Raw genomic sequence first — 19,763 nt, 5'->3', positions numbered from 1 at the left:
AAATCTAGCCACGGGGTCTTCTTTTTGCTGTGGATAGTATCTAGAATTGCTTCATCTGGTGTGTGAAATCCTTTTACTGCAGAATACTTTAACTCATTAGGACCAAAACCCAGCAAGGTTCAGGTTTGTTTGTCCTCCTGAAATGTACAGGTTTTAACAATATATTTCTCCCTCCTTGGAACATGTGGTAATGAAACAGTATTACATAAGTTATGATAGTTATACTTAATAAGTGATCCTCTTTCTCACCATGTCCTCATTATGATTAGAATAAGGGCCAACTATGCCCTTTCAATTTGTCATCATTATATTTGATTAATCATAAGTAGAGATTATGTCCCTGAGATAAATGTCCTTAAAGAAAGAAAAGGAAATAAGATGTGTGCAAAATAGAGAGGGAACATATAATCAGGTAAACCATAAAGCTCCTGGTTAAAAAAAATAAAATAAAATTGAGGTTTACACACCAAAATTTGTTTTTCCATCTCTCTCAGGAGCAATCCAGTTATTTTCCTTCCTTCCTCCCTGAAGCAACTTCACTCTACAAAGTTGCAGAGCTTGTATATTGTCTATAACAGTGATGGCGAACCTTTTGAGCTCGGCATGGTCAGCATTTTGAAAAACCCTAACTTAACTCTGGTGCCGTGTCACATATAGAAATTTTTTGATATTTGCCACCATAGTAAAGCAAAGATTTATATTTTTGATATTTATTTTATATATTTAAATGCCATTTAACAAAGAAAAATCAACCAAAAAAATGAGTTCGCTTGTCACCTCTGACATGCGTGTCATAGGTTCGCCATCACTGGTCTATCATAATATTATAAATCAAGTTGCGGATACTTATTTTGATTCTAATATATTTTCATGAGACACAATTAGTAAAGGATTAGACTGTAAGGGAGATGGAAGCACAAATGTATGTAAAGTTGTTGAAAACTCTTGATATCTCCATCATCATCATCATTTAGTTCAGTGGTTCTCAACTTTCCTAATGCTGCGGCCTTTTAAAACAGTTCCTCATGTTGTGGTAACCCCCAATTTAATTGTTACAAATTGAACATAATTAAAGCATAGTTATTAATTACAAAAACAATATATAATTATATATGTGTTTTCCGATGGTCTTAGGCGACCCCTGTGAAAGGGTCGTTCGACCCCCAAAGGGGTCGGGACCCACAGGTTGAGAACCGCTGATTTAGTTGGTTCATTGTCTAAGCACACTGTCTGCTAGCCTCTTAGGTTTACATTTGATGACTTCAAAAGCTGGTAATTTTGCTTAATCCTTCCTTTAATATCTGCTCTACAGACTATTCATTAACATTATTATTAAGTTAATTTCACTAGGGTATTTTACTTTTTCTTGAACATTCTAATTTTATATGACTATTCTAAATTTATATGCTTATATAATTTTATATTTAGAAGAACAGAGTTTTTTAAAAAATAATTTCTCTCTAGAAATGAAATTTTAAAATATGATGGGCACAAAATGAAGAACATGAAGTCTTAAATAATAACTAGTAATATTTCTGATGAAAAACTACATTGACACCATTTGTTGAAGAGGCTTTCCTTTATCCATTGTATGTTTTCTACTCCTTTGTGAAAAATTACTTGCCTATATAAGGATGGGCTTATTTCTAAGCTCTCAATTCTGTTCCATTGATCTATGCATTTATGTTTCTGCCAATATCTTACTGTTTTTATTATTGTGACTTTGTAGCATAATTTGAAGTAAGGGGAGTGTAACACTTCCAGCTTTGTTCTTTTTCCCCAGGATTGCTTTGTCTATACATACAAATTTGAGGATTATTTTCTCTGTTTCTTTGGGGGAAAAAATAATCCATTGGGAAGACATACAGATGGCCAACAGGAACATGAAAAGATGCTCAGCTTCACTTATCATCAGAGAAATGCAAATAAAAATGACAAAGAGATATACCCTCACACCTATCAGAATAGCTATTATCAATAAGACAAAAATAACAAGTGTTGGAGAGGATATGAAGGAAAGGGAATCCTTATACATTGCTGATGGAAATTTAAATTGGTGCAGCTTCTATGGAAAACAGTGTAGAGGCTCCTAAAAATAATTAAGAATGGAGCTTTCATATAGGCCAGCAATCCCTGTTCTTGGTATCTACCAAAAACATTTGGACTCATTTATTCATAAAGATATATGTACCCCTATGTCAGTGGTCGGCAAACTGCGGCTCGCAAGCCACATGCAGCTCTTTGGCCCCTTGAGTGTGGCTCTTCCTAAGCCTTAGGAGTATCTTAATTAAGTTAAAAACGATGTACCTACCTATATAGTTTAAGTTTAAAAAATTTGGCTCTCAAAAGAAATTTCAATCGTTGTACTGTTGATATTTGGCTCTGTTGACTAATGAGTTTGCCGACCACGGCCATATGTTTAATGCAGCATTATTCACAATAGCCAAGACATGGACGCAACCTGAGTGTCCTTCGATGGATGACTGGATAATTAAGATGTGGTACATATACACAATGAAATACTGCTCAGCCATAAAAAAAATAATGAAATATTATGATTTGTGAAAATATGGATAGATCTTGGGAGTACCATGCTAAGTTAAATAAGTCCAATAGAAAAGGACAAGAACCTTATTTCATTCATATGTGGGATTTAAAACAGAAAGCAACAAATGAACTAACAAACTCATTGACATAGAAAATAGTATGGTGTTTACCAGAGGAAAAGGGAGGTAATGAGAGAATGAAGAAAATAAAGGGGACCATATATATGCTGAAAGAAGGAGACTGGGCTTTTGGTGGTGAGCACACAACGCAATATACAGAGGTCGTATTATACAATTGTACACCTGAAACATATCATGTAATTAACTAATGTTACCCTAGTAAATTTAAATTTAAAAAAGAAAACCGCCCTAACCGGTTTGGCTCAGTGGATAGAGCGTTGGCCTGCGGACGCAAGGGTCCCAGGTTTGATTCCGGTCAAGGGCATGTACCTTGGTTGGGGGCACATCCCAAGTTAGGGGGTGTGCAGGAGGGCAGCTGATCAATGTTTCTCTCTCAATGATGTTTCTAACTCTCTATCCCTCTCCTTTCCTCTCTGTAAAAAATAAATAAAATATATTTAAAAAAAAAAGAAAACCTACCTTAAGTTAAAATAATTTATTATGATATTGGTAATTATTGGAATTTAGAAACAGGGAGAGAACTATTTAATGAAAATATAATGATCCTGTATTATAGCACATTATATGAAACCTAACCATTCAGAGTCAACATAAAATCTTGAAGAGTGAGATCAACCTATACAAATAATCAGTTTACCCTTAAGAAACAAGAAATTTATTGATGATCTAATCAGGACAGTTAGACCAATTGCCTTCTTTTAATATTTGTACCTCATGGAAATGTATCCAATACTTTCAAAAATAATTACGATTCTTTAAAAGAACAAATAAGTGATACCAGCTAAAACAAGGGATAATGTGTATTGACTAAAAAATTATGCATATATACATAAACCTTTCCAAGAAGTTCAAATTTTCTCAGTTTTGTGCTACTAAATCCTATGTAACAAAATTCTAAAGAATAAAATGCATGTAAATAAGAGGCAAAGTAGATTATGCATGGCAGGGTAGTGAGACTTTCATGAATAATAAGGTTTAATTAAACAGCCTTGTTTGATCAAAAACCACACTGTGATTTTGGCAAAAATAGCATATGACTCAATAAAATAAGCTATGTCTATCCATATTTCTTTTTGGGGAAAGCCCTTTTTTAGATGTAGAATGTTTGCCTCTATTTGATTCCAAACATTTAGTACAAAGCAATTTAATTAAGAGAGGTCAGCTTTGAACCATTTGTGAAGTTTCCTAGTAATTTATTAATTTGTAGCCAATAATTTCATTAACACATGATTAAACAAAATGTATTAGAACTGGGGAAAAATAAGCTTACTACTAGGAACCCACATGCTAATGCTTAAGGATTTTTTAAAGATTATAAATCAAAGAACTATTTGTTTTTAATATTAGATATAATTAAGACTTTAGAAAAATATGGAACATGCATATACTTCTTCATCACTAAAACATTAACTCAGGAAGCATATGATTTTGTTGGGTGAGAGGTGAAGAAATTTGTTTTTATAAATTTAAACTCTCATTTGTAGAATAATAAATCTGAATATTATGAGAGAAGCATATCCAATTCATATAATATCTGAATTTAGCAATTAGCATCAAAACACTTGTTTATTTCAACAAATTTAAAAGTGTCTACCATTAACTCCCAAACATACATTTTTTTATTAGCCACAGCAAAAAGTGTCTAATCTGCTTTCTTTTACTGTTTGCTAAAACAAGAAAGCAAGGTAAAATCTGACTTCAAAATGATACATACTATACTGAAAAGTAATTTAAAATGTCTTAGGATTTTTAATTGTTTTCATTATTTGGATTTCATTTGCTACCACCTGTTTTATAATATAAGGTAATCACATCCTAAAAATATTTTAATAATATTATGTTTTAAGTATGTAAAAAATAAAAATGTTATATATATATATATATATATATATTTTATAATTATATAAAAGTAAACATCTTCTTTGGGGAAAACAAAGAGAGAAATAAAAATGAAGCAACCAAATGCCAATCATAATGTTTTAAATCATTTGCAAATCAAATGCTAAACTTTAGAATTATACTTTTTTTTAGGCAAAACATATTTAGAATAATTTGTGTTTGGCTTTAAAATGCACCTAATTTGCTGTCCTTTTCCTCATTTTGATTATCAGAGTATAGATGCACTGGTTATATTCCCATCGTGTTTAATACAGCAAGTGAAAACATTATATATAAATTATGAATAAAAAGCTATTTACCTGCATGGAAATCTATTCCCACAGCAAAAGAGGTTCCAGATATAGGCATCAATGCATCCATTTTGTCACTTGGTTCCAGAGGTATTCCCCTGATTCCTTCGTGGACAGAGTACATAAGAAATGACTCTATACCTAATTGGAAGCAAAAAAAGAAAAAAGTCCAAAATGAGTAGTTAACATCAAAACCATTCATTAGCACTATTTTTCTTTTAATTTTAGAGGATGTTTATTAAAGCTGGGGACAGTGAAACAAGGAGGGGCTGGGGAAATGAGCCTAGGCTGGGCTACTTTGACTCACTAAGAACACGGAGAAAAGGGGGCCTTGGGGGCAGACAGGGTCTGGGGGTTTGCCCGGGATGAGCTGCCCATGTCCATTGCTGCTCTGGATGTAAGCCTCCTGGTGTCCCTTAGAGGTTAGGAGGTGAGTGTGTGCCTGTGGGGGAAGAAAGGGTGGGAGGGGAAAGGCGAGGGGGTGCCTGAGAAGGAGAGCACTTCCATTAGCACTATTTTTAATGATCCAAACTTCTTTCATAAAATAATGTTTTAATCCACCTTCCCTTTTTCCACTGTATGCTACATTTCTGACCAGTTAAAAGGTAGTTGGATTAGTTGTTCTAGAACTTGAGAAAACGTCAGCATCTCCTGGAGGAATGGTTAAAGCCAATCCCCAGACTCCAGCCCGAGGGCCTGAGCATGTGAATTTCTGAAAGGTAGGGGAGATGCTGCTGATGTGGGAACCATAAACACTGAGGTAGGTAATATTTGAAAGCATACTTGGCCTCACAACCAAAATTCACCCTCTTTTCAAAAGCCTGAGCATCTCCTTGCTTCTGTATGATAGATTTTGATTGTAGATAACTATATCAGTTACCTTTCGAATAGACTTCTTAAATCTCTAAAATTAAAAGCACACCAAGTGCTCAACTTTTGCTAAGATTTTGCTTTTTCAGTACCAAAAGTATGTCCTAAAATGAGCACACATACGTAAGGTGACTACCAGAAGTCTTCATGATGAAGCTTATGCATTTTTCTAACAGGCCAGAAAATGTTAATGTATACAGATTTTCTTACTAAAACAAAAATTCCTAGGTCTAGATATGTCTTCACCACGGCATAGTTGTTGACTTGGACAAGTTAGTTAATTTTCTGTGACTCAGTTTCCTCATCTCTAAAAACTGGAACAAGAAACCTACTTCACAAAGTTATGATGAGGATTCTATGAATTAATGTGTTAAGGTAATGAGAGCAGTGCCTGCACATGAGTGCCACATAAATATATGATTTAAAATGAAATATATGCTGGTATTAACATACATATTTCTCATAAAATTTGAAAAATTTTTAATAAAATTAAGTTATAATCATTGAATAAAAATATTATTCTAAAACCAAAGCCCTTTGGGACTAGTAGAACTAGAGTCTATGAAATAAAAAGCAGAAAGATATATTTATTCACTTCTTGTTCTTCTGAAGCATTCTCCCACAGTTAAGTAAAGCTGAGAATTTACATGGTCTCTGGTACTTTCTCATAAATAGTTGAAAGGAAGTAAATATAAACTTTTTTTTTTTACTTTCAAATAAACTACATCCCAATTAGATTATAACTGTAGCAAACCAACCACTGGTTTTTTTTTTTACCTATTTTCAAGTTTCAGTTGGCTTTGACTGGATTTGGTTAAAAGTGTGATAATAAACTGTAGTTCCTGAAAATAACTAAAAACTTAGAAAGTTTTACAAGAACAGAGATACTGAAAATATTGTAGATATATTTGAAATTCTACATATGGTACTTATTAGGAGTACTACTGTCCTAATAAAAAGCTAATATTATTGTTTTCTATTTTTTATCTGATTTTGGTTGCCTAATATCTGCAAGGATAAATACATGATCAGAAGTAAAATTTTTCAAAACCTTATACCTTGACATGACATGCGGTTCTTTTGGAGATAATATCCCACCGTACACATGCAAGTCCTTGTAGTTTCAGAGGTTGGCAAACAAAGCTGAGAGCATCCACCATTATTTAGCTGGCAGGAATTGCTGCCTGCATCGATGAGAAACAAAGGAAAGTAACAAAATTAAAAATATATATCATTTGCTGTCAATAATTTGAACAAATATTGTGCTATTGTTGATTTCTAAATGCAGTTGTTTTCTATTGAATAATTTGAAGGAGCAAGGTACAGTTGAAAACTGCCCCTCCAAAAAGAAAAATGGAGATTTAGAATATAGCATACTGATTATAGACAATAATAACATAATCAATTTATAGTATCAATTTAACTTGGAATACAATTCAGTGTTGCTAAGACCAGATATTCATTGTTCCCAACACACACACATAGACACACATAGACAAAAAGGTGACATGATAGATGTGTTTGTTAGCTAAAGATACAGTGGTAACCATATTGCAATATACAAATGTACCCAATTACCATACTGTACACCTTAAACTTATACACTGTTATACTTCTGTTGTATGTCAATAAAAATAAATTTGAAAATAAATTAAAATAGTCATTAAAAATTTTTAAGTAAAGGGAGATATATGAGAAGATTCATAGTTACAGAGCAGCAAAAGAAAATTGATTTGTCATGAATACTGCCATAGACCTTTGTAATATTTTAAGACCACATAAACAGGAAATCTTTATTTTTTTACTTCTAAGTTTTATTTACAACTCTACAGGTACTTCCTTTTCAAGAATATTTTAATCAAATGTCTCAAATAAATAGCTGTTAAATTATATTATTAACTCAACTCAAAGATTATGCCATTGAAAGAAGGTATATATAAATTTGATTAATATTTTGAAAGCAAGAGAATAAGTTTTGCCATTCCTAGAAACATAATTCTCCCCAAATGTGTTTAAAGCACACCCTCTAGTAGTCATGTAATTAACTGGCATATTAACTCTCATATTTGTATGTAGTGGCAAAGACAAATATTAGTCAGATAATCATAGGTAGGCATTCTATGAAGATGTTCCATTACATTTACTAGATTCAGTGTGTTAAAGCTGATAGAGTGAAGTTAAGTAATTTACAATCTCACCTAGTAAGTTCATTAAATATTCAATTTTTACAACAATTTTATTATTCTAAGACATGCAATGTCATTTACTGGATGTTCAAGCTCTGATATGAAGTGAAATAAATCTAGTGAGAATTACAAAGCATGATGAAAGCTATATATCAAAATTGCTCTATAGATAATTCAAAGTACCAATGCAATTCATTATTTCTGCTTTCCTGAAGTAAAGACAGTCTGATGGAATTTAATTGTCAATCAAACCTGTCATGAGTTCTGTCATTTTTGAAGTATGAAATACCCTCAATTTGGGAGATTTCTTATCAGGAGATCCACCATATTTGAACACAGTTGGAAAAATAGCAATATATATTGTATTATATTTATTTTTTATAAATAATAAAATTAATCCAAATGAACAACTATGTTGTACAACAATACACACTTTATGTACAATTTGTTTAGTCTCTAAGGGAAAATTGATAGTGAAGGAGAGAAAAATAAAAAAGAAAAGGAAATTAGTCATTATTAACAATATGTATCTTTGCCGATTAAATATGGATTTGTTACAGGAAAATATTAGAGTAATATTTAAAAGTGACAACTTAGGTAATAATTATCTAGCAAGTATGAAATATTAGCTTGGCTTAATATTTTATAATGATGCTGATGTTCAAACCTCATGCCTCAATTCTCTAGTGGGAGCTAGAAATTCCACTTCACTACCAAGAAGTTTCAGCACTCCAGTGATCTATGTCAAAATGATAAATGAAGTAGCTAATTGTATTTTGAAATTCAAAGAGGTAGTGATGTTAACATCTTAAGGAGTCCTAAATTGTTCATATTTCATACTAATGAAGCTTTTAAGCTACCTGCTGTAATTCTGTTAATGGGATTATCTTTAATACAGATGCTTTTATCAGCATATTATTCTTTAAAAATACTATTTTCACTGTACTTTAAGCTTACTCATATTATACCATTAATTTCTAATTCCTAAAGGATCTTGTCAGTTTGGTAACACTCTCACAGGTGTAGAATACCCATCTGTATCTATATAATCAAATCCTTAAAAGACAAGAGAAATCATGTTATCATGAACAAAATGAGCCAAGAATATTACACTAAAATTTTTCTCCTAGAAACTTACTGAAACTGTATCTAGAAAAATTAGATGTAATATGTTAATTTACAAATTCAAACAAAACACATACTTGCTCACATTTAGAAAAAGGGAATATAGATTTTTAAAAAACTGTTTAGAAATATATTTTTCTGTCTCTCATATTTTCTAATGTGTGTTTTCAGATATAATCTCTTCAAGTATTAACTAGGAATTGATGTTTATCATAATACTATAAGGTTTTATACTTATTTATTGTATTAAAATCCACACAAATGTCATATTTTATTGAGTACCAGTGGTTTTTTTCCTAATTAATAATTTACTCCCCTCAACTTGAATGCCAGTTAAGTTGTTTATTTTGATACAGAAAATGTTCCATTATGAAATTGCTAGTGAAAACAATGCTGCTCATTATTATAGACAATGGCCAAAATAAATGTCAGGCACCAAATACAGGTTTGTGCTGATGAGTTTGGGTGCCGGTGTCTTCTCAACCATGAAAAGAACAAACACAGTAATCACTTCAGGTGGTTTTTTACAGCAATTGCTTTCTCTTAAAAATGTTTCATTTATTTTAGTTTATGAAAAAGAAATATGATTCCTGCTGTTCCTGTAAAAAAAAAAAAAATGATTTCATGCCCAAATTTGGCCCATGCTTTTTCCAGGGAAAGCAACCATGAATCTGGTCTTCATTTGTCTCTCGATGTGCAGGCCTGTCTCTCAACTGGTATCTCCAACAAATCCTGCCTCCTCAGTGATTATCAACTGAGTATTAAATTGATGATCCCCTTGGTTCCTTATTCTTCCCTCTCCTCTTCTCTGCTTGGGTCGACATGCCCACCTACCTTAGATACAAAATACATTTTCTTGACTTTTTTCCTAGGACTAAAGATACATGAAGATAGCGATTCTCGTGACAGTGACTATATTTTTTTTTCTCTGAAGGGAGTTCTGCTAATCCCAGATCATGGAGCAAAAACTAAGAAAGGACTAGCAGGTGTGGGGCTGTCCTGGCTGGCATCTCTGGACTAAGTGCCATTTGGGCAATGTGACAAGTCCACCTATGTAAACCATCTGCTAGTTCTCTCACTCCGTTTCACTGCACACCATTTAGACAAGCAAAAACAAAAAAAGCAAAATGTTTAGAGCCAATAACGCTGTACTTATGGATATGGAATCGTTATGCCAACCTAGCCCATTAGAAGCCAACCAGTTCATTCCGTCTGGGCTTAATTGTACATTTCATATATTTTGCTGGAATTTTTTCCCCCTTATTCTTCTATTTTATAATAAAAAACTGAGTAAGACCCGCTTCGAAGACCTGACGACAGTATGAATCCCTGGGCAGCTCTGCTAATGTTTTGCAAGCTCATTATAGACCTTGTATGAAAGTAATTTCTTCTCTAGTATTAAGCAGAATTTGACTTTCATCCCTTTTTATGTTAGAAGAAAAAATACAAACCGTCAATTGTTGAATTGAGAAAATAATATGAAAAAAAGAGAACACTATATATTCAAAAGGCGGCACAAGCTCATTTCAGTGTGACGTACCTTGCTGTGCCGCTTTATCGTACACTTTCATATGTACAACCCCAGAAGTCTTATTTCTCAGGACAGTGGGGTTTCTTCCATCTCTTTTGCTGCAGGTTCCCAGCTGAGCTAAGTTGTGGTCTGCCCACCATAGTTTCTTATCTATAAAAATGAAAAGGTTTTTTATGGAACAGATAATCATCTTATTTAATAATAAATAGCTATTAAACTATAATACTTTCTGTTTTCTTTTATTATAGTCTCAATCTCTGTTTTCTACGAGAAGCGGTAAAATCGCTTACCTTTAAAAATGCAAATCATAGTGACATTTTAGTGTTTAAATTTTCCTCCTCAAACAAAATACCCAAGCAAGTACAAAAAAGATTGTTCTTTAACTTGTTTAAAGTGTGTAAGCCTTTAACCATTAGTACTTTCCATTACTGGGTTCTTTACAGTTATAGTAATCTCTTTTAATTTTTTTCACAGTTTATGCCTCTTTCTCCAAAATTTTATTACTGTACATTGTTAAGTCGTATTGAGTGCTCACTTAGTAACAGAGATTCTGCAATGTCCACAGATAAAAAAACAGCCTTGACCTTCAGGATACTAGCATTTTACTGGAAATCACACATTTATTATTATATTATTTTATATTGTCATAGCAAACCTGTCAGAAAACTATTATCCTTCTCTTTTCATCAATAAACAATATAAGATTCATATACATTAACTTTCTCAATTAAATTTACATATTTTGTCTTCCTGTCTATAAAACATGTGCTCTTTCTAAGACTCCAGGCTGAGTACACTAAACAAAAATTTAAGGTAATGCAATGATTTAAAACAAAGTTCTTAATTTAAAGTTTTTGGATAAATTTTATACTTTTCAACAAGAATTAAGTGACAGTTGAGATCAAATCAATTTCTACCTAGAAGTGAAAATAAGTTTATTTATGTCTGCAAACAAAACAATATAGTCTTTACCTTCAAGGAACAATTATTTTCATTTAAAAGCCACGATATTTTGACTGAACCAAAGCATAGCCTCAGGTATGGCAAGAACAGTAATAATGCAGATGTCACAATAATCATCCCTTCCTGCATCTGATTTCATGCAATGCACAATTCTAAACAATATCGGTAATTCATTTAACTTTCATAATAATTCTACAAGGTAAGTACTACTACTATTAAATCGTTTTACAGTTAAAAACACTGAGGTAAAGAGAGAGTAAGTAGGTTTCCCTGGGTCAGAGAATGAATAGTGACCCCAGGTTATAGACCAAACAGTGATTTCAGTCTATTAAGTTAATCTCCTTCTCATGGAAAAAGCTTAGTGTTCTCTCCCTTGACATTCAGATATGGCACCTAGAGTAGGATAGTGAAGTTGAGTAGCCTATTCACTTATGCTTTTATTTATACACAAATTTGCATAAGAATAGTGACAGCCTCTGTGAATAAAAAAAGGTAGAAATTTTGACTGGAGTAAACATGTGTTTTTGCTTCTATTTCTTCTACTATACCACTGTGATAAAAATGTAGAAACATAAAAGATTAAAAAAAATGAACCCATATAATAAACAAGAAAATTAAAGCATGTATAAAAGGTGATATGTGGATAGAAACAGGGAAATGGAGAAATGGGCAGAGTTGCAACATGAAAAAAGCAACAGAGGAAGGGAAGCCATCGCTCTCCACAGAATTCTGGGTGACCATGATTCCAGCCTGTAAATAAGAGGGAGAAAGCAACAGAAAGATTAAAAATAGAGTGAATGAGCAACATTACTTTTACAAGTAATGCCACTACCATTTCCCCCAGTCCCTGTCCTGAGACCAAACATATGAGGACCACATTTCCAAGTAACCCACCAGCAAAAAGAGTAGAAAACATGAGCATATGTGCCTGTGTGTGTGTGTGTGTGTGTGTGTGTGTGTGTGTGTGTGACATTTTAGACTAAGATGCTTAAAGAAAACCTTTTTCTTAACTTCTCAGACAGGAAAAGGTAAATAAGTTTCAAAGGAGTATAAGTTAAACCTATGTCAGACTTCAACTATGCTAGAAACAAGAAAACAGAAAAGCAATACGTTCACAATTACAAGGGGAAATTATAATCAAGCTAGAGTTCTACACCAAACTATTAACTAACTGTATAGATTGTATGTGTGGGCGGGGGGTGGGGTGGTGGCGGTAGAGGGGTATACGTGGGGGCGGGGGGTTATCTCAAAGTTTATCAGCCATCAACTCTTAAGAAGAAACTGAAAGCTGGAACTAGAGCAAAATGAGAAAATAAGTCAAAATAATGCCATGGAATCTCAGAAACAGAAAATTGAACAAAGCAAGATGGCAAAGGGAAGCTCCAGAGTAAATCATATGCATTAAACATAAGGAAAAAGCTGTCCATACTGGATCATGAGACTGGAAACACTGGAAGTAAGATCTCTAGGGAAAAAATAAAAAGAATGAGAGAGAAAGAGATGGAAATAAAGATAGAGAGATATAAGGAGAGAGAGAGAGAGAGAGAGAGAGGGAGAGAGAGACTAAAAAAATAAGTACATGTAATCCTACCCTTTAATTCTAATCTGTCCTATAATCCTAATAAATGCCATTTACTTATTTTCAATTTTAAAGTCAGTCTTTAAACAAAGCACAGAGGACTCACTGTAATTATAGTATAAAACATTAATGTTAAAAACATTAGCAAACCATATATATACTAGAGGCCCAGTGCACAAAAATTTGTGCCCTCGGGGGGGGGAGAGGAGGTCCCTCAGCCCGGCCTGTGCCCTCTCGCAGTCTGGGACCCCACGGGAGATAACGACCTGCTGGCTTAGGCCTGCTCCCGGGTGGCAGAGGGTAGGCCCAATCCCTAGGTGCAGCCCCTGGTTGGGCTCAGAGCAGGGCCGATTGGGGAGTTGGGGCGCTGCCCCCTGTCATGCACAGAGCAGGGAGAATCGGGAGGTTGCAATGCCACCCTCAGTCACGCTCAGGGTAGGGCCGATTAGGGGGTTGGGGCACCGCCCCTGTCACACTCAAGGCAGGGTTGATAGGGAGGTTGCGGCGCCACCCCCAGTCACGCACAGAGCAGGGCCCATCGGGGGGGGCGGTTGGGGCTCCGTACCCTGTCACACACAGAGCAGGGCCCATCAGAGGGTTGGGGAGCTCCCCCCTGTCACACACAGAGCAGGACAGATCAGAGGGTTGGGGCTCCGGACGCTGTCACACCCAGAGCCCGCAGGGCGATCAGGGGTTTGGTCGCTGCCCCCTGTCACACTGATCCCGGTGCTGGGAGGTCTTGCTGCTCCACTGATCCCGGGGCCAGGATGCCTCTCGGCTCCGCTGATCGGGGGTCCTGAGGCCTCGAGGCTCTGCTGATCCCAGGGCTGGGAGGCCTCTCGGCTCTGCTGATCCCGGCTGGGAGGCCTCTCAGTTCCGCTGATCTGGGGGCCAGGAGGCCTCTCGGATCCGCTGATCCCTGGCCAGGAGGCCTCTCGGCTCCGCTGATCGTGGGGCTGGGTCGCCTCTCGGCTCCGCTGATCCTCGGGCCCTAAGGCCTCTCTGCCCTGCCGCTTCAGGGCTGTTTGACTTCGCTCTGCTTGAAGCCTGAGTATGCAAATTAATCGCCATCTTTTAGCTTCTATAATTGAAACATTATATCTTTTGGAGTTGTTGCTTCAGGAGCTCAGAGCCCCGCAGCTGCAGACGGGAACCTTGGCTTCCTCCATCACTGGGGCAACCAAGCCTCCTGTTCTCAGCTGCCTGGCTTCTGGCCGCCATCTTGGCTGTCAGTTAATTTGCATATCTCGCTGATTAGCCAATGGGAAGGGTAGCGGTCGTACGCCAATTACCATGTTTCTTTTTTATTAGTGTAGATTATATATATATATATATATATATATATATATATATATATATATATATATCAATATATGCCAAGCGACCTAAACAATAGAACAACTGGAATGCCCAGAACGACCAGGTGCTATGATGTGCACTGCTGGCAGGAATCCGGCCTGATTGGGGTCCTTTATCAGCCCCCCTCAACCTCCCTCAGCCCCTCCCCCCAGATGGCCCACCTCAGATCAGCCCCCATTGGTGCACCAGGCCTCTAGTGTAAAAATAAAAGTGGAGTTGTCTAAAGATTTAACATGCAAAGCAAGAAGAAAATGTGGTTAGAAAGAAGAAAGAATATCATGGAAAAATTGAGTCATTTTAATAGATAAGTAAATAGAGATTGAGCAAATTTGTTTAGTTTAGAAACCTTTGAAAGGAGAAGAAAAGGGCAATATAAATGATAGCATATATGCAAATTAATGCGTGATATCTAAAGGTAATAAATAAAAAATTAGTTGTTTTGAAATATCACCTAGAATGTTTATTAGTAACCCCAGAAAACTAATAATAGACAGAAATAAGAGATTTACCTGTGAAATGTGACTGGAGTGAAAAGGTTGACTTAGGAGATATTGCTGATGATAACAGTCTTTTTATATTACTTGCTTTGTTGTTACAAGTATATTATTTCAGAAACAAAATTTATAAAACATGTGGACACAATCAATAAATAATAAGAATTTACCTAAAGTATGGAATTCAGAGTCTAATGGACTGACCGCTCTCTGATTCAAGAAAAAGGCTATGCTGGTTAGGTTTTTAAAGTAGGCCACGTTGAAACACACCACACTTCTGTCTTCTATGCCAAAACATTCCACCGCTAGGACGTAGATGACTGAGTGAGGCTAAGAGCTCTAACTCTGAGAACCATGAGGATGATCTTTCCTAAGACCGAATGTGTCTTGAGCAACAACTCTATGGCAACATTAGAGCTAAACAGAAAAAGGGGTAAGTGATTTAAGATAATATCTCTCTCCGCAAATTCTCATGTTTCAGTCAGCAATGATATCACTTATCATGACCCTGGACCCTATCCATTTAAAACTGAACATGTTAACAAATCTCTTATGGCAAAATAATAAAAATGTTATTTCTGGTTGCATTGTTCTTATTGCTACAGGAAATCAGTGAAAAAAATAAGAAGAAAAACATTTCTTAACTACTAGAAGGTAGCCACCCTGTGGCAGACTCAAGGTGTTATTTAATCGTCCAATTATATTTTTATGGGATAATACAGAGTCAGGAAATAAGTAGGAGAAAGACTAAACACAAAGAACCATGGCTTTGAGGACAATGACCAAAGAATCTGGTGCCCATGAAGGACTATGAGGATTTGGATAACAGCAGTGACCAGCATGAAACAGTGACCAGCATGAAACTAGGGCCACAAGTATCCTGGAAAAACTATTTAGGTTCATCTCTAGTTCTTGATCAAGATTCTTCAAACTACCTAATAATATACTACCTCAATTACAAAATTCTCTATCAGGTTTTTAAATCACTATATAAAGTACATTGATTCTACCTACTGCTAGGTCTTCTCAACCTCCCTTTAATACATGCATTCAGCCTAATCTTATCACATCATAATATTCCACTAATGTTGATCATCTATTATTTGTAAAGCACTAACTTTGATAATGAAAACATGACAGAAGACAAGCAAACAAGATATCTGCCTTCATAGATTTATGTTCTTGTGAGAGAGACACACAAGAAATAAACACATAGAAAAGAAATAACTGAAATTCCTATAAACCAATAGTAAAAAAACAAACTTATTGAAAATGGGCAAAGGGCTTGATTAAACATTAATCCAAAGAGACACAAACAGCCAACAGATATATGAAAAGATACTCAACATCACTAATATCAGGGAAATACAAATCAAAACCACAATAAGATGGCACTTCACACCTGTTAGGATGACAATCATCATTAAAAAAAGATAACAATGTTGGAAAGGATGTGGAGAAATAAGAACTTTTGTACACTGCTGCTGGGAATGTAAAATGGCACAGCCACTACAGAAAACAGGATTACTCAAAAAATTAAAAACTGAACTACCATATGACCTAGCAGTCCCCCTTTTGGGTATGTATCCAAAAGAACTGAAGTCAGAATCTTGAAGAGATATCAGCACTCCAATATGCATTGCAGCACTATTCATAATAGTAAAGGTGTGGAAACACCATAAATGTCCTTCAGAGAATAAGTGGATAAAAAATGTGATATACATGTGTGTGTAGATAGATAGACAGACAGATAGATAGATAGACAGATAGATAGGTAGATAGATATCATATACATACATACACACAATGGATTATTACTCAGACTTTAACACACTGTATGTGGGAAACATATTTATACATTTTACGTATTTATACGTTCTACCAGTGTAGTAGAGCGCGGGACACGTATTAATACATTTTTTATAGACTAGCGGTAGAATGCGGGTAACGTATAAATACGTAAACTAAAGTTATCATAATTTTACTGAACGTTGCCATTTGCGCAAAAAAATTAGCAAAAATGGCCCGCGCCACCTGTTAGCGCGCGATAAAAACTACCCGCAAACAATGTGTTAAAAAGAAGGAAATAACTGCTGAGGGGATGTTGAGAATCGGGGAGGCTATGCGTGTGGGGGGGATAAAAGGCATATAGGAAATCTCTGTATTGCAATCTTACTATGAAACAAACTGCTCTAACAAAACAAAGTCTTTAAAAAAATGGAAGATAAAGAAAATTTTGCCATATGCAACAGCATGAATGAAATGCAAGGACATTATGCTAAGTGAAATTTGCCAGTGACAAAAGGGCAAATACTGTATGACTTCACTTATATGAGGAGTCTAAAATACTCAAATTCATTGAAACAGCGAGTAGAATGGTGGTTATCAAGGGCTGAGGGGGGGAGACATGAGGAGCTGCTATTTAACAGGCATAAAGTGCCATTTGCATAAAATGAGTAAGTTCCAGAGACCTGTCGGGCCTGCAGTGAACAGTACCATACTGTGCACTTAGAAGCTTGTTAAGAAGATGTGTATCATGTTAAGTTTTCTTTAAAAAAAAAAAAAAAAGACATAACTGAACACTGCTATTAGTGATGTGAAGAATATAGATACAATTCAATTATTTATTTTGTTTGTTTCTTTACTGTTGTGCATAATTCTACCATAATTCCATCATTGCACCAGTATAACCCCACCCACAGCAAAATATCTCAGACTAGCATATCTCACAGACCATATCTTCCTTCTCATTGGTTCTATGGCCTGTAAGGACAGAATCGTACAGTTTTATTTTGTTGCTTTTTCTATTCTTTTCACTTGTACAAATTTAGACTCCTTATCCAGAAATGAAAATTCCTTTGAGCAAGGATCTTGTACTTCTTTGTATTCTTCACAATACTTTGCATTCTTTTGAACTGAGTATAATGTAGAAATTCCCTAAATACATGTTCAATGATTGGGAAAATAAATATCCCCCAAAATATCTCTCATGATAATTCATAATTTTGAAAGCATTTCAATAAACCCATCTCTCCCAATCCCTATTGATATTATCTTTTAAAAATATTTCTTTATAAATATTATCCTTTATAAAGATTCCTCTAATAGAAATAATTTTGCTTTTGATGGTGTAATTAGTATTTTGATTCACAATTGTTTCTTTCACATTGTTATTAACATGAATACACAAGAATCTTCAGAAATTACCACAATTCAAAAGCTATTTGCTTAAGTTGCTAGCAAGTAATTGTTAATAACTATGTATTTCACTGCAATGGACTGAATTGTCTTCCTCAAAATTCATATGTTGACGTTCTAACTCCCAGTATGTCAGACTATGACTATATTTAGAGACAGGGCCTTAAATGAGGCAATTAATTTAAAAGGAGGCCATTGGGGTAGGTCACAATCCACATGACTAGTGTCCTTATAAGAGGAGGAAATTAGAATACAGATACATAGAGTGAAGACCCAGGGAGAAGAAGATAGTCACCTACAGGAGGCCTCAGAAGAAATAAAAAATTCCCATAGCACAAGCCTACAGAATAATGAGAAAAGAAATTTCTGTTAAGTCACCCAATCTGTGGGACTTTGTATGGCAGCCCTAGCAAATTAATACATTTGCTAATAGAGACAGTAAAGAATTTGATGAAATATGAAAAAAGAATTACAAAAGTAACATAAATATAAATTGTTTTTACCATACAGTCTTTAAAATCTTCACTCAAGCGGGAGGGGGGGGGATATCTTTACTAAAATCTAGTAAGTTCTAGTGCCTTTGCTAGGCTCTGAACATAAGCGAATCTGATTGTCTCATTTAATTATCATAACTGAGACGTAATGTATTAAAACATCTATTAAAGATAAGCAACCAGAAGGTCAAAAGATGACCTTCCCCAGGGTCACACAGAAGTGGGTTCATTCTCAGCTGATATCACTTGAATTGCAATGCTCTTTCCACTGCATTGCTCTGTGCATAAAATAGTAACCCACAGAAACTGATATTATACTTTGCAATGCAAAGGTTATTTAATAAATATAAACTTACTTAAAGTTTTATCCTAAATTAAAGCAAGTTGCAATATATATTTCAGTAAATACATTTTAAAATTAGAAGTATAAAGTTTTAATAACGCATTACTACTTAAAATAAATCATCAAAGTTAATAACTTACTTTTTAAATATTTAGAATATTTATTTTAGTGAATATCACCACAATTGTTGAGATTCATTTTAAAGTTAGATTTTCTCAAACATTAGCCCTTTATGTTTAAAACTAGAGGCCCGATGCATGCAAATTCGTGCAAGAGTAGGCCTTCCTTTCGCCGGCTGCCAGCACCAGCTTCCCTCCAGCACCCGGGACCCGGGCTTTCTTCCTCCAATTGCCGGAAGGCACCCAGGACCCCTGGCTGGCTTCCCCTGGGCCGCCCACAGGCACCGAGGACCCGGCTGTCTTCCCTCTGGCCCTGGCTGTGTCAGGAAGGACATCCGGAATGATGTCTGGTCTAATTAGCATATTAACCTTTTATTATTATAGATAGAAACTATAATAAGATGCCTAGTTACATTTGAATTTAAGATAAATGAAAAATAACTTTTTAGGGCATACCTATACCAAAACAAAAATGTTTGTTGTTTATTTGAAATTTCAGTTTAACTGGATGTCCTGTATTTTATATGGCGATTATATTATTTCTACTCTTCTAAAATCCCCAAATTTACAAGAAAGCAATGAAAACGCCATAAGCCTACAAAGAGGAGAAATAGGAGAGGAGTCCA

At 35.1% G+C, this 19,763-nt stretch overlaps 1 protein-coding gene across 1 annotated transcript in view; it reads right to left on the bottom strand.

Annotated features, from left to right (window-relative positions):
* LRP1B (LDL receptor related protein 1B) overlaps nucleotides 1–19,763 on the bottom strand; it is a 1,379,523-nt gene that overhangs the window by 480,350 nt on the left and 879,410 nt on the right. The window contains exons 33-35 of the mRNA XM_036320679.1: nucleotides 10,598–10,738; nucleotides 6,805–6,930; nucleotides 4,886–5,017 (exon numbers count right to left, since the gene is read on the bottom strand). Coding sequence (XP_036176572.1) covers nucleotides 4,886–5,017; nucleotides 6,805–6,930; nucleotides 10,598–10,738 — 399 coding nt within the window. The remainder of the gene's footprint in view (nucleotides 1–4,885; nucleotides 5,018–6,804; nucleotides 6,931–10,597; nucleotides 10,739–19,763) is intronic.

This window comes from Myotis myotis, unplaced genomic scaffold (assembly GCF_014108235.1).
Source record: "Myotis myotis isolate mMyoMyo1 unplaced genomic scaffold, mMyoMyo1.p scaffold_m19_p_8, whole genome shotgun sequence".
Classification (NCBI taxonomy): domain Eukaryota; kingdom Metazoa; phylum Chordata; class Mammalia; order Chiroptera; family Vespertilionidae; genus Myotis; species Myotis myotis.
This window is presented reverse-complemented; position numbering and strand designations above follow the sequence as displayed.